Source organism: Nycticebus coucang, chromosome 17 (genome assembly GCF_027406575.1).
Source record: "Nycticebus coucang isolate mNycCou1 chromosome 17, mNycCou1.pri, whole genome shotgun sequence".
In the NCBI taxonomy this organism is placed as follows: Eukaryota; Metazoa; Chordata; class Mammalia; order Primates; family Lorisidae; genus Nycticebus; species Nycticebus coucang.
In genome coordinates, this window is record NC_069796.1 from 21,670,504 (window position 1) to 21,691,893 (window position 21,390).

Consider the following 21,390-nt stretch of genomic DNA (forward strand, 5'->3'; position numbering starts at 1 on the left):
TGGCTTTCTAAGGAAGAATGAAGGAAATATTACAACTTTATTGTTCATGTTTTTCTGTAAATAAAGGGCATAGTTTTCAGCAAAACTTTGTTGTATTCTGCTCTTTCAGAATGAATCCTTTCCTTCATCTAAATTTAACTCTCCTGCCTTCATTCTCACTATTTAAACAGATAAAATTTCTGACCGTTTCCACATTTTCAGAGGCCCCGAGGGGGTTGTCTGAACACTTTGTGCATGATTTTTGATAGTTTCTGTTCATTTAAAATCTTTTGAAAGGCAACCAAAGCAAAATAACTCTTGATGTTGGCATAAGTTCATCTCCTTAAATTCCTTAAGTTTTTTGGACCTATCAGGTATCTAACTTAATATTTCATTTTAGTGTCACACAAATGTAGATCTTAATACAACCTCCAAGAACAACTTCCTGAACCTGATATTGCTGCTGTGAATCTAGACCAAAATCTACAAACATTCCCCTGACACTGTACCCCCTCCCACCATAGTTCCTTCTCTGAAGAACAGCAGCCCTTGTCTGTCAGTTCAGGTACAAATAGAATTTTTTTTTTTGAGACAGAGTCTCACTATGTTGCCCTCCGTAGAGTGCCGTGGCGTCACAGCTCACAGCAACCTCCAACTCTTGGGCTTAAGCAATTCTCTTGCCTCAGCCTCCCAAGTCATTGGGACTACAGGTGCCTGCCACAACGCCCGGCTATTTTTTTTTGTTGCAGTTGTCATTGTTGTTTAGCAGGCCTGGGCCTGGTTGAAACCTGCCAGCTTTGGTGTATGTGGCCAGGGCCATACCTACTGAGCTACAGGCGCCAAGCCCACATAGAAAAAAATTTTTAACTGAGCTCTTAAATGCTAACAAAGTTGAGCTAATGATGGAGAATAATGATCGGGCCCCAATATTTATCTAGAACTTTTCTGAGAAGTTGTGTTTAGTTCCTGTTTAGCATTCACTTTTGGGAATCTGTTTTTGTTTTTTTTTAATTTTAATTTTATTCTCATCATACAAAAAGGATGAATAGAAACAGGCATCAGAGCCTTTGACCCGTTATTGCTCTTTGAAGAAACATTGAGTTTGAAAGCGTACTCTTGACAACGCAGACCAGAAAGAGCCGAGCGTTGTCTTGAGTCAAATACAAAGGCACAGAGTTTCTGTCTCCCTAGATAACCTGGGTAGGAGGTGCTGGTCATGTAAGTGTCTTGAGTTCCCTTGAGGAAACCCCACATGCTATAAATATATGTTGTTGTGACTTAACATTTATATGTATGAAGCTTTTATTTTTTTCTTTTTGGAGAACTAGGGTGAGATGAACATCACCAGATTTGTGTTTTGAGGGATCCCTCTGGCTACAGTTTAGAGAATGGGCTGGAGGGGGCGGGCTAGAGAGACTGCAGAGAGATCAGTTAAGAGGCTCTTGCTGTATTTCTGGTGAGAAAGAAAGCTCATCTGTGCTAAGATGGTAACAGTGGAGAAGCTGAGATGGACGCGCTTGGAAAGTATTTAAGGAAGCAAATTCAACTGGATTTGGTGATGGCTGGGCTCAGGGGGCGGAGGGAAAGAGCAGTATCACAATTGAATGAGTTTCCTCAATCCTGGATATGGAGTTTTGGCATTTAAGTAGGTGTGTGGGACTGATGTCACAGGTTCAAGTGAAATATTACAGTATCAGTATTAGCTGAAGCTAGGGAAGCCCTTGCTATACTGTGTGATATTTGGGAAAAGCCTGGAAAGTAGCATTCTACTTTTCCTTGATGCAAGTATCAGTTTACATTAAGAAGGCAAAAAATTGTAGGTTTCTCTGTAGTCAACAGTGCACTGAGTTAAATATGTTATTGCTGACATGGAGTGTAGGGGGAAACATTTTTTTATACTGTTTTCAAGATGGACTGGTTCATGGCTGGTATTCACAGGCACTAACAGTGAAGATATTCCCTCATGTAAATGTTGGAACATTTTAGTTGTAGTTGAGGGTATTAGCTAGAAACACCAAGGACCATCATTACATGTGATTCTCAAAATGCTTCCTAGCAAGTTTTACCAGCAACCCTTATGGAAGGCCTGTTTATGGGGGAAGGGTGGGGCAGGGGTCTGGCCAGCAACATTTTTTACTCCATTAAAGATGAACAGGGGGATTAAGGCCCCATGGCTTTGTTGCACTGTCAATAGTAGACTCAGAGTTAAGATTTGAAAATTTAAACAGCTTCTTAAAAAATAAAAACAAAACAAAAACGCAGCGAAAACAGAAATAACTGCTGTATAATCGACCCCAAATACATGTATCATGCATAATTAGATGGCCCATGTTGCAGATGAATCACCACATGAAATGTTTTCCATTATCCAAGGGCTAAGAAAAAGAAGTCATTAACTTTCAATATAATATAATCAAAGAATCTTCCTTCTTCTTGGGCTAAATTGATTATCAACTGTGATCAGTCTGGTACGTTTACCCAGTCACAACTTCTCAAATGATGATTTTTACTAGATTAATGTTTGTCTTTTATTTGCGGGGGTTAGTGGCAAGGTTGGGGATGAAAAGCAAAGAGTTCAAGAAAAGAAAAAGAAACCCCACCTATTTCAGCTGTTTTAGAATGAGTGGTGATAGTAAAAAGGACCTGTCATCCCTAAGCCCTAGAATAGAAATATTGAGCTAAATTAATATGAATGACCCTACTAGTTTGGAAGCCTCAGTGTAACCAGTGAGGCTCTCTGCCTAAGACTTGTTCTCTATGTCTGTTTGGGAAGGAAAAGCGGAGGGCTGAGTAGCGACAATTAGAGACATGATTTCTCAGGGTGCTCTGGAGAACCCTTCAGTAGCTATCAGAAGAAAGATTCCCCTATTGATGTGATTTGAAAAGGTCCAATGGGACAATGGTCTTTCTGAGAACTGTGCTCCTGAGGAACTCTTGTACTGCCTGTTGCTTTCTGGAGGCCCCATAGGACGGAGAATGACTTCCTAGAATTGCTGTGGACACATTACCTTCTCATCTCCTGCTCCTGTAGGGCCAAAGTGTCCTGGTTCTGAGAAAATGACAGAGTGTGTCTGCCCTCAGCACTGACTCCGTGCTCAGCCGCCAGTTGTTTTGAATATGACGTTTCATCCATGCTTGTTGCATGGTTTGAAGTGCATTTCATTTCCTTAAATGTGATCATGAAATAAAATCTACTTGGGTTGATCTAAGCCAATGAGACCAATTTCAGTTAAGAAATGTAAAATCCATAAGACAGGAAACAGGTGGTTTTTTTTTTTCTTTTCCTTTTTGAGGGTCTGTCTGTTTTGATGACTCCTCTCCTAATAGTTTCAGGTCCCGACAGCAGAAGAAGTCCTACATCTTCTGCGAGGTGAGAGTCCATTTATTTCATCTGAATCAGAGTCGGGTTTACCAGTTCTTTACAGCTCCTTCCCCGTCCAACTGCCCTCCGCTAGGTGTCCCCCAGCTTGCTGAATGGACAGTTCCTGCTTCCCATATGCCTTTGGATGGTTGTGCGTTTGAGACTCGGGGCCTCTTCTGTGGATGTTCCAACTCTTCTCTCAGCTTGCTTTGTTTATCCAGCAGCTCATTACTTAAGACGAGCCCGTCAAAATAGGTTAAATATTCTTTGGGAAATATGGTCACATCCTTGCGATACCACAAATATGTTTTATACAGGGAAGATTGGCTTGATAAGAGAAACAGGATTGACTTGCACCACCCCAAAATATTTTCCTGCTACTCTGGTTGAGTTGCCACAAGCATCAATAAGCACTAGCAAACCGAAGGGCAATAAATTGGTGGAGCTGACACGTAGAGACACCGAGGGCAACAGGGAAAATGATTGCCGATGATTCGTTCTAACTACTTGACCTTCTGACCTCTTCTCCAGATATATGACCAGGATGGGACACTACAGCACTTTATTGATGGTGGGGAACCTAGTAAGTCGAGCTGGATGAGGTATATCCGATGTGCAAGGCACTGCGGAGAGCAGAATCTAACAGTAGTTCAGTACAGGTAAAGTATGTCTTGATTTACCACCTCTAGAGCTGAAGCTGTTCGGCTTGCGTGTACAAATTCAGGCTTGCTGCTAGTGGTTGGAAAAAATCCTGCAGACCTCTGCAAGGATCGGCAGACTTTATTGTTTTTTTGCCTAGGTTTCTGAAACCTCCTTAGTTGTTAGGACAGTAATTTCATGAGCTTTGAGGATTAAAGGTGCTAGTGGACAACTTCTTTCACTCAGTTATATGGTAAAGTTACTTCCACAGGGGTCTGAATGAGTCCAGCAACTCCCCCCCACCCCCGACTTGGGGTGGTTTTCCCCAGCAGGTGTGTGCACACAGATAAGTAGAAATTCAGAGATGCAGTCCCAGCCCCTTGCTTTCCATCTCCTTCAGGCCATCCCCCCCAGGGAGAACAGTGGCCTTTGAACAAAGGCATGAGAAATCAAGAACACTCTACCTTCCTGAGACCCCCTTCCAAAACCGGCGTGCTTAGCAGCCATGGCAGAGCCAAGATAACTCCCCTGTTCTCCCTAAAGGTGCCAACGCTTTGGGTTTGGCCTTTTGATAATTTGGGGTACGCTTTAGCCGAGGAGGAGAATAGAAAGCCCCCCCATTTCCGAGATGTGTGGGCAAAGCCCAAAGTGTGACAAAGGCGAGGTGGAGCCATCTCTGTTTCCTGTAGGGGGTCGTGTAGGGCGGCCTCTGGAGCACTGAGGAGCAAGGTGGATGGTCCAGATGCTGAGCCACATCTCAGCCCATGGCACCTGCACTCAGCCCTTTCCTCTTAGTGCTGAAGAAGGCTGGAATAGAAATGAGAGGGCAAAAGCAAATCAAACAGGAAAAAATCCTAGCCCTAAGCCTCCTTTTCTCAAAATCCCTCGAAAACATGCGCCATATAAATATATGACCTCAGTTATAAACAGCCGTGTTCCCTTTAGAATCAGAAGCAACTGTTTAGCTTTATTAGGCACCACCACGGACACATCAAAGCGAGGGCCCAGTGCTTGGTCACTTGGAATCCTGCCTATGGCTATTTATTTTCCTTTCCTTTTTTTTTTTTTTAATAAAAAAGAAAGAAAATGAAGATTACCCCCACCACTTTTTTTTTCTTTTTAAACCATCGTCCCCTTCTAGGTTAAAGGCTGCACAAATCTGGCTTGTTCTTTGAAGGTCTCCAGTTCAAAAGAAACATATTTGGGCCACCAGTGATCTACTGCCATGGTTTCAATTGCAGATCTATTTTATTAAATAAGGGTTTAAATAAAATAGTACAAGACAGTATTTGGTTACACCGTTGTTTATGGGCTTTACTCACCTTTATTATAGCTGCACTTCTGTCATGAGGTTTTTATAAAACTCTGAGCTAGAACATTAGTAAAGATTATACTTGGTCCATTCAGAAAGAGATAGTTTGGCTGGTCTCTAACGGGTGCCCAGGGAACACTTGAGGCAAACTCTGAATTTGGGAAAATAAGAAACCTCTCAGAGGGAGGTGGGCACCAGAAAGTCATTGCTTATCTGTCAGTATCAAGTGGATTTTACAACTCCCCTTTCATGATGGCGCTTCCACTACGAGCTCTCTCTGCCAATCTGTTTTCGATTACTTCAGATCTTCATAAAGTGAACTACAAAAACACAATTTTAAAAACTGGCATCCATCACCAGTGACCATGTCCAAGAGTAAGAAAAAGAAAAGTTGGACCCTGAAGAGCCAGCCTAATTTTTATTGTACATGAATGTCCTCTTCACAAAAAGTCAGCTGGTTTAAATTCATTCTGTTATGATTTGTAATATCTAAATGGAATTTTCTTCAAAGCACCCTTGATTGATTGACCCTGCGCTGAACGTTTTGTTTTTATTTTGAGGCTGACAATAATGTCTGTTGGCACGCGTTCTGCCTCAACTGCGCTGGGACGCCATGAAGCTATCTTTATGAGTCATCCAACCACAATACTAAATACATGTCAGCAAAGGAAATATTATCTGAAAAGGGAAAAATCCCTTTGATGTGCTTCAACATGCAGAGATTTCTGCGAGTTTTGGAAGCTCGGCCCGCTTGTAAGGAACAGTGTATGCTTACACATTTTTTCCCCCTTTCGGCCTACACTGCGTCTCAGAAGACCACCCATTGCTCGAAAACAGTTCTGCTCTTTCAGCGGCAAAGTATGTCATTTGGTTTTAGCACATTCATTTGCCGGGCCCTGTGTTTATATTAGGAGAAGCCAAACCGAGAGATGAAATGTTACAAGGGTGAAGTACAAAGTAGACTCAATTTTTCTCAAGTTAGGAGATGCCAGTGATTTATAGCTCGGCTCCAATTTTGATTTTTTTTATGTAGCAGTGGAAAGAATTAATAAAATGCACAGCTTTAAGAGATGCAGAGAGGGAGGAAGGGTGGCGAGGGTCGGACGACTGGCTGGAGTTTTTGTCAGATATTCATAGAATGTTGGGGAAAACATTCTGCTTAGCTAGCAGTGCCCTCCTGAGACAGAATGGCAGCAAGTAAGGAAAATAACAAGATAAATGAAATTTTTGCAGCTGCAAGTAAAATATTGAGAATCTGCACTTTTATATTGATCTTTATGATCCTATTGCCAAGAGCCACTTTGTGGTGACAAAATATGTTGACAAGTGCATATCTCACTGCCATGAAAAATGTGGAGAAGGGTTTGCCTTATGTCCGCACTGTTATACAAGGAACAAATTGCCCTGCTACCGCCAATTCCTTACAGAAAGGAGAAATTTAAGGCCCACCAACCCTCCACACTTTTATCTTGAACTTGAGGCTAATATTTGTAGCCATTCTTCATTGAGAAAACCAGTCGCACTCTCCTCATTTTTTTTCATCTGTAGGTTTTTCGTTATGGTACCAGAGCTGTTATAAAAAATGTTTATTTCTTGGTACCCTCACTGTATCATTTCGGAGTGTAATCTTTCAGCCAGGGTAAAGTGCTCTTCTTGTGTTTATTGAATTTCCATTCATTTCACGTAAGAGAGTTTTTCTCTTCTCCTGTATCAAACTTTACAAGAAAGGCAGCGGAGAGGAATTTTATTTCTCTTAGTCCTTATATCACAAAGCTGCTTTAATTTTATTACAAATTTGAGAATCCCAATACCAAGTTGCACGCACACACTTAATGCTTTTCCTTCAGATAAGAAATCAATGGTATTAATTTATGTAAGACGGTGGGGCACCTGTGTCTTTGCAATTTGCCAAGGGAGAGAATTTTCTCATTAGTGTGAGAGGGAATTTTTTTTAAAAAATGAACTCTTCCTTTCTGCTGTCTCTGGGGCCGAATATCTGTGTCTTCAGCTGAGACGTTCTATGGGGGGACGCTTTGGAAATAAACCATGCACTGTTTATTGTCACGAGTAATAGGCTCTAATTCAGTGGTTCTCAACCTTCCTAATGCCGCAATGTATTTTCATTGTTAAAAAGGGGTCGCGACCCACAGGTTGAGAACCGCTGCTCTAATTGGTTGCTGGAGACAGAAAGAGAGATGTAGATTTATTACAAACAGAAACTGCTTAGGTGGAGCTGGGCAGAATTTTTGGGGGGGACAATAAAAATGTGGCTGGGGACGCATGAGTCCTATGTCTTACTAAGCTGGGTTTTCTTTTGTTTTGAATAGGTCGAATATATTCTACCGAGCCTGTATAGATATCCCCAGGGGCACCGAGCTTCTGGTGTGGTACAATGACAGCTATACGTCTTTCTTTGGGATTCCCTTACAATGCATTGCCCAGGATGAAAACTGTAAGAATTTATTTTAGCTCTGAATTCACATCTCGCAATACCTATTTCAAAGCTAACTTTTTAAGAGTGTTTTTTGAATCTCCTGAAACCTGATTTCCTGTGATATATAAAGTGCTCAAGTCTGTTCCATCGTTTTCTTTCCCCTGTATGTACTTTGCTTTCTCACGGGGAACCTTAGTCTGGACAGGCCAGTTCTTCCTTGCCCATTTACAATTTTAACGACTGCCGGAATTTTATTCATTTATTTATTTATTTATTTTGATTTTTGGCCAGGGCTAGGTTTGAACCTACCACCTCTGGCATACGGGACCGGCGCCCTACTCCTTGAGCCACAGGCGCTGCCCGACTGCCGGAATTTTAAATAATAGCTGATAGCAAAGTTAAGTCGGCTGGTATTGTCTACTGAGCACCTGCTAGGCGCCTGGTTCTGTGCTTGCCACCTTAGAAGGTAACGAGCACTGAAAACAGCAGCTTCCTCTCTGAAGGGAGGCCTGGGGGCCACTGTGTGTAAAAATGAAATAATAAGAAAGCAATGTCGTTTAAGCAGGGGTAAGGACCCCTGCAGTTGATTGGATGGGCTTGCTCCTAAGTAGTCACTGGAATGAGAAGTGAGAGTAAAATCTCACGCTATGACTGAGGAATCTGTGACTTCCTAAATGTTTTTGTCTAAAATCAAGCCTAGAACAAGACAATTTTCTTCTATCTTTATTACCGTCTAGGCAAATGTGAACTTATAGCAACTTTCCCTTAAACTTCATACTTTTGTTTTATAAAAGCATTATGAAGTAATTTCTAGTTTTTGGAACAGAATTTTGTAATTCTAATGTGCTTCAGTGAGAAACACTGGTTTCAGTGATGCTATGTTTTCTTGTCACCAAACGGTCTAATTTGTGAATTGATAATTTGATATTATGCTACAAAAAGAAACAAAGATAACAGATATATTTTGCTATTGGATAAGAAATTTCATTTTGGAAAGAAAGTGTAATTTTCTTTTTTTTCTCCACTTTCTCCCTCTCTCTCTCTCACACACACACACACTTGATTTTAAAATGCTCTTGTTACTACTGATCAAAATACTGATGATCAGATATTTTTTCCTATGTTGACTTTAATTTCTTTGTAAAAAGTAAAATCCTCAAAAAACCTATTACTATCAACTTTCCTTTTCTATTTTACCCTAACCCCAAACCAATGTCAAATCAAAAAATGAATCTTTGGACATGTAGTGCATTCCTCTTAGTTCCCAAGTTTCCATTGGAAAGTTTCATTTCTGCAGCGATCCTCCTGTTTGAGGGAGTATCTATTTTCATAAGAGAAACTCTCAGTGTTGGACCTGAGAATGCGGTCCGTGTTAGAGGCAGATGTGGCCACAGAGGCCACTGTGCTCTGGTTTGCCCAAAATGGCTCCATGCCCCAGGCCCCTGAAACTAGATCTAGGTCCACACACAGAAAAACACCAACATCAGCTCGCCAGTCAGCTGACAGGGGCTTGTCTGTGTGTTAGAACCTTGACATAGCATCACCTTCGGAAGGGTGAAATTTGATCCAGAAATCCAATGAAGTCCTCTGTACCCTCATCTGATACAACCAACTGCTATAGCACCTGAAGATGTTGTGGTGTGCGTGTTGAGGAAGGTACATAGCATATCATCCACATAGTCGCTCAATTATTCATCCATTCCCTGCTCAGATATTTATGGAGCACTTACCGTGGGCCAGTGTCTTAGGTGCTGCTTACACAGCAGTGAACAAAACAGGCGAGACTTCCTGCCCTCATGGAGCTTACGTTCTAGTGGAGGGAGACAGATTATCAGCACATACAGAAGTGAATACACAGTTTGTCTGATGTTGATAAGTGTGGTAGGGCTAGATAAAGCAGGAAAGGGCTAAGGAGTGCTCAGGGTATGGGAGTTACCTTTCAGAGAGTAATCAGAGGCTACGTCCCACTGGGAGGGTGGCTTTTGGGCAGAGACTTTAGGAATGGGAGGGACAAACTATGTGTTAATGGGAAGAAGTACGCTCCAGGCAGTCAGGCTGGACGTGTCAAGGCCCCCAGATAGGAATGTTCCTGGTGCGTTGGAAGGGTGTCACAGAGGTCAGCAGGGGGCAGAGGGTGAGTAGGGTGGGGAGAATAACTAAGACATGGTAGGTGCAGGGGCAGGGACCTGGGAGGACCCTGGCTTTGACTCTGTGTAAACCCAGTGGTGAAGGGGACTGTTGTAGAGTTTTGAACAGAAGAGTGATCTGACTGAAGCTGTAATAGGCTTTCTGTGTCCACTGAGTGGAGACTAGACGGTGCACATGTAGGAGGAGCAGCGAATCCAGGGGGAGGGAATGGAGGTTTGGAGCAGTGTGGGGGTGGTAGCGGTGGTGAGAAGTAGCTGGATTCTGCATATATTTTGAAAGCAAAGCTAGGAGCATTTTCTGACACATTAGATGCCAAGTGACAAAGAAAGAGGAGCCAAGGATTGACTCTGAGGCTTTTGGTTTAAGGATCTGACCCACAAATGGAAACCATGGCATGGCCACTTGGACGATGCATTTCTCACCTTTTTTTTTTTGAGACATAGTCTCACTGTGTCACCATTGGTAGAGTGGCATCACAGCTCACAGCAATCTCAAACTCTAGGCTTAAGTGATTCACTTGCCTCAGCCTCCCAAGTAGCTGAGACTACAGGCACTGGCCACAATGCCCGGCTGTTTTTTTGTTGCAGTTGTCATTGTTGTTTAGCAGGTCTGGATGGGGTTCGAACTCACCAGCCTTGGTATATGTGGCTGGTGCCCTACCCACTGAGCTCCAGGTGCCGCCCATTGCTCACCTTTGACATGGACCTGTGGAGCGCCAGACTCACAGCCACATGCTGTTTCTACCTCATAATGCTGTTACATGGACAGGAGGGATTAAGGGCTTGGGGTGGCACATTTTGGGGTCTGTGTGCCATTCACAGCACCTGACAATGGTGTCAAAGAATGTCCCACCTGGTCTTCAGATTTGGGGCAATAGTGTCAAAACTGTACTTTCTGGAAGCAATATGTGGTTTGCTTTCAGTCCTTCTCTCTGCGAGAGCCCAACTAGTGTGAAGCATTCTTGAAGTTGATGATTAGAGTATTGGATACTTTTCCCCAGGGTATACGTTATATCATTCAGCACCTGAAATCTTTGAAAGAAAATTTTCAAAGCCACAGGAGCTCCAAGTGTCATGGACTCAGTAGGAAAACCAAGTAGCTCTTTTGGGCTCAGTTCAGAGCTCTAAGTAAGGGTTGAAGGAAATTTAAAAGGGATTAAGCCATTGACTAAATGCTCAACAGTGATATCCCCCTTCCCCCGAGGGTATTATAGGAATTTTATTTCAGTTCCTGTTTCAAATTTATATATCTGTCATGTGATTGGCCACCCAAGAAACCAGCAGAAGGCTTCATCAGATAGTGTGAGGAAGATGTATGACTTTGCCTCTCTAGGATGGAATCTCATCTGGTATGATTCACCGAGAGACCTGGGAATGCTTTAGAATGAGGATTCCTTATTCCATGAGGAGAAAATACTCCACGTGATTTAAAAGCACAGAGGTGTGAAAGGGCATGGTCAGAATAATTTAACAGATAGCTTTCTACAGCCCCGAGTCATTTAAATCATCTCCACCGGATTAGCAATTCTACCACAATTTTTATCTCACTGAGCTAGAATAATTTAGGTACCTTAAAAAGAAGCTTGAGATCAAAGACGTAGTGGGTAGAATGCCTCTGCGGAGCCCCCTTGGAGCGCTCTGCACACAGCAAACGATTAGCAAATGCTCACTGGATAAAGACTGAGCATCCCTTTGGCCATCATGAGAAGGGATGAAATGTTTTAGCCAGATGTTTTCTTTGTTGATGAAATTGATACCTGGACCAAAACATTTAAGGGAAATGATTCTACTTAGTGAATAATACTTATTAAGCACTTTCACGTATAAAAATATAATTTTCTTCCCATGGCTCTTCCAACATAGAAAGTGCACATTTCCTACAGAGCGTGTCAGGGCCCCCCCCTGTTGGTGGCCATGGGGCAGAAGGTGGCCATGGCCCACTCCCTGCCTCGACTGGCCATTGAAAGCCATCTTGACTCAAAGAGAAGACAGCATTTCACACAGGCATTTGGTTCTGGAAGTAATTCCTATGTTATTTTCTTTGGGGAAAAAAAAGTCATCATTATAAATGTAATGGAGCTGCAGAGAGAGGGCCGTCCGTCCACTGTGGGCCTCTGAAAAGAGCCTGAAGGAAGGCCCGTGTCGACAGATGGCATCCGCAAGGAGGGATGAGGTTCCCCAAAGCTTCCAGTGGGGGATTAGCTCCTGCAGAGTCAAAAGACCATAGTGGATTCATGTTCGTTTCAGAGGAAATTTAAAAAAAACCTGGGAATAAATGTTAAACACGTCTTCCTGCTGCTTTTTCTGTCTCGGCTTATGAAGCTGAGGTAGCAGAATCTGAGACTTGATGGCAACGCAGGAGCTGCTGCGCGGGAGCAAACCCTGCCGGGAGGAGGCCTGCCTTTTCTCTTTGATTTTTAAAGATCAGAAAATAAAAAGGGGGACCTCAGCAGGTACCCTTCACCCTCCACCCCAATCCAACCAACAGTGAGGGTCTAGGCCAGTGCAAAGAAGGCTGTACTCAAGCCCTTACCCATGACCTGTAGAAGATTACAGCATAATTCAGCCCGTGAGACAACCTGTGTGCAGGGCCCCCAGGGAAGCATTGTGATGGGTGCAGGAACCCAGGCCCTGTCCTAGAGGACCCTAGTCTAGAAGAAGGCCCTTAAGCACCTGGCTACAATGTAAGACCCAAGGAGGGGCAGCGTGAGATGTCCACAGCGCTGAGCCTCAGCAGGGCTGACTGTCATGCTGTTGGGAAGGGTCAAGGTTCCAGGCCCCAATCTCAAAGCTGAAATTAGATTTCGTGCATGATCCAGGAGCCAGAAGGTACTATCCTGGCCATAAATGGGGACTGAAAGAACGGTGACCTCAAGGCAAGGAACATCTTGAGCCATTGGGGAAACAGAGGCACACTTGAAACTTAGCCCTGGCTGTACGATGGTATGAGGCTTGATTTTGCACTGCCTGCCAGATATGGAAACCTGGAGCCAAGAAAGTAATATAAAAGTTGGTCTGGAACTGTAGAAGCCTGTAGGTTCCTAGATCAAGGGTAGGAGAAACCAGTGGGTAGGCGTGCCTTGGTGTGTGCCAACACGCCTGAAAATGGGATCACAGAGAAGCATAGCAAAGAACTCGGGGAGCTGACTTTCTGAGCACTGCAGCACATTGCAGTGTGCTGCCTCTGTCCTGGCTGCAGGACTCAGCTGCTCGTCCCCCACGTCCATGGGTGATGTCTCTGAGAGGAGTTTGTCTCCAGGAATTACCTTCAGCGCACGAGAGCCGCCTCCCCCTTGTCCGTCCTTCCTCCTGGTAGTGGCCTGTGCGCCATGACTGGTCACTGTGGGATGCACAAATGACTAGCTCCCTTGCCTCAAGGCACCGCCACTCTGGAGGACATCCCCAGCGCTGACTGTTGTGCCCCTGCGGTGGCGTGTCCTGCTGGTCTCACTTCCTTACAGGTGTTGTTGCTGAGAGCAGACCCCAAACCCCCATCTGCATTTAAGAGTCTGCCACCTAGGGGGTCTGACTTAAGACAGATCCCAGATTGATATTTGCAGTCCTGACGTCTTTACTGAGGCCCAGACTCCTACCCACCTGTCTCTGCAACATCTTCCCATCATGTCTCAGAGGCATCTCAAACGAAACTTACCTGACACTAACCCCGTTCTGCTCACCCCCACAAACTGCTTGTCCCGAGCTCAGCCCTTCTCACTTGACGTTCATCCTGTTGCTCTTTCTGGAAGCCTCAGTGGCTCACGCACGCTGCCCTTCTATCCTGTTGACTGTGTATTCTTAATGCATTTCTTCTCCTCATCTGTACTGCCACCGAGCAGGGTCACCATCCGCTCTGGCCTGTCCCCTGCCACAGACTCCTCCCAATGTCTCCCCATGTTCTGTCTGTAGTCTCATGGCAGCCAGAATGAAGTTTCGTTGATTTGCTTATTTTTTTGTTTCAGTTGATTTACTTGTTTTATTAAATAGGTAGGTGGGTCCATAGATCAAAGCCCAGAAAGTAGGGTGGACAGCCAGGTCTCCTTCCAGAAGGCCATTAGCAGCGTTGACAGGTCCTCAGGTATTCTTCCAGAGACAATTTTTGCCCCTTCTTTTCTCCCTCTCTTTGGCTGTTGCTCCCCTGCCTCCCCGTTTACATTTGTTCTGACTTCGCTTTGTTGTTTATTAATATAGAACAGTGATGCATTTAAAACCTAACTCTGTTCATCTCACACCCTAGCTTAAAACCCTTTTTTGGCTCGCTATTACTCTACGCTAAATCCCCAGTTCCTTGATATGGTAGCCCACGGGCCACAGTCAGCCTCCAGAAACATTTTATACGGCCCGCGTAGCGTTTCCCAGGATCGGAACCCAAGTGTCTTCGGACTGGCCACGCCCTGTTCAGGTGCTGCCACCGCCATCCTCTGTTGTGCTCGCCTGCCTCCCCTCCCCTCACCACCTATTTCTGTGACTTGTCCAGCTCCTACCAGCAGGGCGATTGTGCTACCTTCCCCTCCAGTCTCGGCTGCAGCCCAGCCCGCCTTCTCTCTCAGGTGCCATTGCTTTCCTTCGGTTCCTCCAGTGCCCTGCGCCCTCCCCGGCTTGGCATGGCACAGACTCTGTGGCAGAGCTGCTGGGGTTCCGCCTCCCTACACCGCCTTTCCTGCATCACCTGTCTGATGCCCACGCACCTGTCAGGGCTCAGCTTCCCAAGTTTGGCCATCTCCAATTTATCATTTCCTGGCAACCCTTTCTCCTCTTTCCCAGCACTTGCCACACTATGGTAACTATATTTTGCCAATTCTGAAATGTGTGTATTTTCACATTTTAATATATGTGAAACTGGTAGGAATCTTATAATGAATGGTGAGTTACAATTTTAATGGGGAAATTATCAGAATGGTAGGTTTAATGGAAGTGAGTAAATATTTATCTGTAAAAACATCAGCTTATAGCTGTCTCTCCGACTAGAGTTTATGTGCCATGAGGCCAGGGACTGTGGCTTTCTTGGTTTCCCTATATCCACTGTGCCAGGCATGTAATAAATGCTCAGTGTTTGTGGACTGAATGAATGGACGTGAAGAGGAAAGTAGGACTTTGTTTTATGGATCCTGAATTTGACTGTCCTGGGGTTTTGTTTTTGGTTTTCTTTTAAGACGGCGTCTTGCTCTGTCACTCAGGCTAGAGTGCAGTGGCCTCATCATAGCTCACTGCAGCCTCAAACTCCTGGGCTCAAATAATCCTCCTGCATCAGCCTCCCAAATGGCTGCGCCTGCAGGTGAATGCCACTGTGCCGGGCTAAGTTTTTCAATTTTTAATAGAGATGGGGACTCCTGCTTACTCAGGCTTGTGTTGAACTCCTGACCTCCAGAAATCCTCCCCCCTTGGCCTCCCAGAATGCTAGGATTATAGGTGTGAGCGACGACATCCAGCCTCCATATGTTATTGATGAGTTCATGGGCTTTCTTGACTATGTCCTTCAAATTTTTGAGAGTTTTCCTCTTTCCTTTAATGTTTGCCTTTATAGACCGAAAAGAATTACTAGATCAATATTCCTTCATGTAGAAATCCCTTCATCTTTTTGGTCATTTTCGCCAGCCATCTCTGCACCTTTCATCAGTCTCTGTATTATCTTTCTTGAGCTGGGATGAGGTAGTGTTTTCTGATTGAATTTTTGGGTTTTTTTTTTCCTGATAATTTTTTGTGTTTAGTTAAACTTTTGTTTGTCCTGGCCAGTGAGGCTGATACTTATGGAGAATAATTTCCTGTGTCTTCTAAAAAGTTCTCTTTAAAAAAATTATGCTTTTTAGACCTCTAGTGTCCTGTAGAAATGAGTAGGAACCCCATAGTACAGTTTAGTGGCTAAATAGAATTGCTTTTGTGAAATTATTTACTCCTATCCTTATTTTTTCTTTTCTTTAAATTATTCTCATTTTCTTTTTATTTATTTTTTTAATTATTCTCATTTTCATTCTATGGGTTTGAATGTATTTGTGAGTACAATAAAGGGCCATGCCAAAGGCAGATTATAGAGTGCACACATTGCTGCCTATAGTGGGAAAACAAGTTTGTCTGTAGTGTCTTGGAAAAGAAAATAGTAATATGTTAGAATAATTTTATTCCAGTTGACCAACCAAGGGACTGTACAAACTGGTCAACATACAGAGGCAGTCACCATCGGGAACTAGGCCTGCTATACTGATATGTACACATGGTGCATGCCCAGTCTATGGAAATTAGGCCAATGTGAGAAGGTGATCATGTAGGGCAGTGGTCAATTACGGAGGCTTTCTGTGTTTTCATTAATGCAGATCCCATACATTGTGGATTATTATACAAACTTTTAGACATATAAGTCTAAATTTTTCATTATTATATGACATTGATCATTAAACTTACAAAACTTACAAAAATTCATTGGCCCACTAATTCTTTTGTTTTAGTATAAATGTTATGTGACCTTAACAGTTAAAAAAAAAAAAAATCAGTCACTCAGATTACTTTCTAGGAGTGTAAGTGAGAAGCCAGAATCTATCATCTTTACTTAGAAGACTATTTGTATTATTTTCCCCCAAAGGCATCATATTCCTCTTTCCAGCAGTGATGCTTCTGTCCAACTTTTCCCGCTCTCCTGAATGTTGATGACATCTTCATTCCACAGTCTTCCCACCATGCACCCCTTCCTGTTAGTCTAAAATTTCCTGGCTCGCAAGAGCTTAGTGTTCCCTGAAACCTTATGGATTTCCCTGTGTTTGCGTCCTTTGGATTAGCAATGAATGGGCTACACAAGATGGTTTTACCCTGGTCTCTGGCAATGCCGCTGTTTTTATTTTTTATTTAAAAAGTACAGAAATATAGCAAAACATTCCTTCTTCTTTTCCAACTCCTGCTTAAAAAGTAACAGTCTGTGTGCCAAAAAGGTTTTTTGAAAGTGTAGAACAGATCCACGAATTCCTTATTGATTACACTCCTTTGCCCTAGAAGTTCACATGATACGTAAATATTTATAAATGGCACATCAACACATGCACATGCAAGGGTGTGTGTATGTAGCTATATTTAACTTATGTATGTATAAACATATATGGTCACGAGTATGAGACAGATGCAGTATACCAGCTGTAAAATGACCTTTTGATTTTTGAAACACAGCTGATGAGCAGAGATGCTGTGGGTACAGGGTCAGAAAAAAACATTTCCTGGAAGTCAGAAAGCTAAAGCTTGTAGCTTAGATGTGTCTTTAACTGAATGTGTGATGCTGAGCAAATTAGTGAACCTTCTTGGGACTCAGCTTTTGTCATTTTTTTTCTTTGAGACAGCGTCTCTGTCACCCTAGGTAGCGTGCTAGGGCATCATACTCACGGCAACCTCAAACTCTTGGGTTCAAGAGATCTTCTTGCCTCCACCTCTTGCCTCTCGAGTAGAGCTTTTGTCATTTGTAACAGGAAAGGGTAGGATTAGATCAGGGATTCTTAGCTCTGATTTTTATATTAGAAACACTTAGGGAACTTTAAAAATGTAGCCTGGGCCCTACTGAGAGATGTTTTATTTTATTTATTTACTTTTTAGAGACAAGGCCTCACTCTTTCGCCCAGGCTACTAGAGTTCAGTGGCACAACCATAGCTCACTGCAGCCCTGAACTCCTGAGTTCAAGTGATCCTCTGACTTTGACTTCCCAAAATTCTAGGATTACAGGCATGAACCACTACTTGGCCTGATTTAATTTTTAAAGGTTCTCTTTTTTGAGTCTAACGTGCTATAGCCTGGATTAAGAAGTGATAACTAGACCAACTCTAGGCTCTTTCCAAGTCTGCAAGGTTCTTGCTTTCTTTTTCCTTCCCGAGACAGGATGGGCCATTCTGATCAGAGGAATCAGAAGTATTCCTCTCAGATTTGTTTAACACACAATTCTGTAGAACAATCTGAGTCAAAGAGTTGTTCCCTGGGACACCTCCCTTTCTGTCTTCACAGATGGTGTCTACCTGTCCACTCAGGCACACAGCATCATGATATCGTGGTCCTCTGCTGTTGAGGGCACTTGAGTCTTCATGCCATTCAGGAATCTCAGCAATGGTTTGTTCCCAGTTCATCTGTTTTCTTCATGTTGAACCAGTGGCCAAGGGCATGATTTTGTTACTTGCCTTCACCAATCTTTTTGACAATCATCCTTTTGGAAATTTTTGGTCTCTAATTTCCTTCTCTTGACTACTTGTAATTTTTTTTTTTATTTAATTTTATTTTTTTATTGTTGGGGATTCATTGAGGGTACAATAAGTCAGGTCACATTGATTGCAATTGTTAGGCAATGTCCCTCTGGCAATCATGTCTTGCCCCCATAATCTTTAATCTCTTTGACTCCTGAAAGGACCAATAAATATAGTAATTACTTTAAAAAAAGAATAATTTATAGGATTTAAATAATTTAAAAGAATAGTTTATTTTATAAATTATTTAAGAATAATTTATAGAACCTATAAGCCTATAGGCTCTAATAACCTCTGTACCTATGGAATGACCAGAGAATACTTGATATATATTAACACAATAAATTAAACAAAAAGAAAAGCCGGCGGTACCAGTAGCTCAGTGGGTGGGCACTGGCCACATACACCGAGGCTGGAGGATTCAAACCCAGCCCGGGCCAGCTAAAACAACAATGACAATTGCAACAACAACAACAAATAGCCGGGCGTTGTGGTGGGCGCCTATAGTCCCAGGTACTTGGGAGGCTGAGACGAGAGAATCCCTTAAGCCCAAGAGTTTGAGGTTGTTGTGAACTGTGATGCCATGGCACTCTACCGAGGGTGACAAAGTGAGACTCAGTCTCAAAAAAAAAAAAGAAAAGAAAAGCGAATTTCGAGTATGTTAGATTTCCTTCCTCAGAAGCATTTCTTTTTTTCTAGTCCTTTACCCACTTCCCTACCCCCAGCCCAGGTGAGGGCCGTCTCCCTCTCACCAGTCTCTTTCCCTCCCATGATAAGGAGGGTGGCTGCTGTTAGTGGTAGGCCCTGGGATGGGGACTCTCATTACCATATTTACACCTCAGGAAAGGGGACTGGAAGACAAGGAAAGCAGGGCTAATGCTTATGGAGTGTCAGCCACAGGTCAAGTTCTTTGCTAGAAGTTACCTCTACATTGTCTCCTCAGAGTGACCATTGTGCATTTTACCATGCATTTATCATGCATTTCCATGGTCCATACTTGCCCATGGCTAGTAAATAGTAGAGTTAAAATTGAGGCCATCTCAACCCCTATGTACCGAGCTGCTATTACTTTGGGGAGGATTACTACCACTGTCCTCATTTTATAGATGGGGAAACTGAGCCACAGAGTGATTATATAATGCACCTAACATCACCACCCTAATGAAGGAAGGGCAGGATCTAAAGCCAGGTCTTTCTGATTTCAAAACTTGAGTTGCAAGTACCACCTTGAATTGCCTCCCACGCTTCCCTCGCCCCCTGTGCACCTGTCTGTAATTAGACCTCACTCAAGCCCTTCCTGAACATAGATTCTTTTTTTTCTTGCTATGCCTCTGCTCAGAAACAGCCTGTACCTATTTCCTAGGTCTGAAGTCTTTTATTTATTTATTTCGACTTTAAAGGCCCTCTGGGGTCTCTCCCGACCCCTGGCCCTTATTCTTGCAGTGCTCAGAACCCATCCCCCTTACAGTCGCACCAGCACACCGGATTCTTCTGACTCCAGGTGTCTTTCATCTTGTTCCCTTGATCTCTGCACCCAGCTTTTCCTGGATACCTGCCCTGTGCCGGCAGCATCTGGAGGAAGGTCCGAAATTCTCCACTGGTCAAGCTGAACCCGCCTTCTCTGCTCTGCCCATGGCACCCCTTTCTGGCCAGCACCGCTGGTCTTTCCCCTCCCTTGCTATCCTCCTGTCTGAACCTTCTCCAAACGTGGGGTGCCGTGTGGAGCTTGGTTAGGGAATCTTATACCTGTCACGTCATAAGGGAACTCCGTGAGGGCAAAGACCGTGTAAGGTCAGTCCTGAGACTGTGGTAGCTGCTAAATGTACAGACTTGGGAGGAGTTACCAGTTTGTCACGCTGCTGCTTTCTCTCTCTCACATCAAATTGTTTGTTACGATGTTAATTCTGAGTCCAGAAAGACAAAATTTTAAAACGTTGATTTATAGGTATTTTTAAAAGTACGTGTTATGCTTATTTTAAGAGCTCGTAAAACTGATCTTCTAAACTGTCGCTGTTCTCCTAGTAAACGTCCCTTCCACGGTCATGGAGGCCATGTGCAGACAGGACGCCCTGCAGCCCTTCAACAAGACCAGCAAGCTGTCCCCGGCCACCCAGCAGCGCTCCGTCGTGTTCCCGCAGACTCCCTGCAGCAGGAGCTTCTCCCTCCTGGACAAGTCCGGGCCCATTGAATCAGGATTTAATCAAATCAACGTGAAAAACCAGCGCGTCCTGGCGAGCCCGACTTCCACGAGCCAGCTCCACTCGGAGTTCAGTGACTGGCATCTTTGGAAATGTGGGCAGTGCTTTAAGACTTTCACCCAGCGGATCCTCTTACAGATGCACGTGTGCACGCAGAACCCCGACAGGTAACCCCGACGCTCCCTGCTCACCGTGTGTTTGTTAGTGACACCCACTGCTCGCCTTCCCGCCAGCTTCTGGTCACCCCTGCAGGGCGAACGCTGTGGGAAGGGGCGTCTGCGTTGTTCTGGAAGGCCGGAAAGTAATGTCAGGCCACCGCTCGGCTTGATGGCTTCTAAGGGCTGCACAGACAGGTTGGTGGCTGCAGAGGACAAGGCACCTGCTCCCCCACACAGTTCCCTCCTAAAGGGAGCAAAAAGTAGAAGGAGCATTTATGAATATCATAAATGGAAAAATGAGGTCAGGATAATTAGAATCCTCTCTGTCTTCCAAAGATAATATAGCTGGCTGCTTTGCTGCTGTCACGGTCATTTCAGGGTTCACCTCCAGTGTGCAGTGGCTATGAACTTAATTAAGTACTAAGAGGTAATGAATTGGAATTTTTTGCTTAGTACTATTTTTCTTCAGAGCATGCAAACCCATAAATCCTGCAAAGCTGTCAAAAGGAAATACCTACTCTGCTAGTGATGTGGAGGAAAACAGATGCCACTTATTCAATAAACTAATATCCACACAGAAGAAAAATGTGGACTAGATACCTCAGAGTCAAAGTTGGTTTGAAAGTTTGTCAATAAAGAATTTTATGGCCATGAACTGAGGATGAAATTTAGCTGAACAAGTGAATTAAAATTTCAGGTACTCTGACGAGTGGCGCTGTAGATATAATGGAACTATTATTTATGAATCAAAACCGGTTTATTCGACAGTCTGGATAGCCAGCAGCGCAAAAGACAAAACTCGAATTAATTCAATAAGAAAGCATGGCTTGTGTTTTATCTCTCCTTCGTGTCCTATGGAAACTTGATTAAAACCAAAATACCAAAGAGGGAATGCCATTAATAATACTCTTTGAATATAAAAGCAGAAAATAATGTTTGAAATTAAGGTAGGAGATTTGGAAG

General features: G+C 43.6%; 1 protein-coding gene across 3 annotated transcripts in view; it reads left to right on the forward strand.

The window, feature by feature from the left end:
* The window catches only part of PRDM6 (PR/SET domain 6), a 108,344-nt gene that overhangs the window by 71,749 nt on the left and 15,205 nt on the right, over window positions 1–21,390 (forward strand). For all 3 annotated transcript variants that reach the window (XM_053567436.1, XM_053567438.1, XM_053567439.1), the window contains 3 exons: window positions 3,872–3,999; window positions 7,619–7,743; window positions 20,094–20,436. In XM_053567436.1, the coding sequence (XP_053423411.1) occupies window positions 3,872–3,999; window positions 7,619–7,743; window positions 20,094–20,436 (596 nt within the window). The remainder of the gene's footprint in view (window positions 1–3,871; window positions 4,000–7,618; window positions 7,744–20,093; window positions 20,437–21,390) is intronic.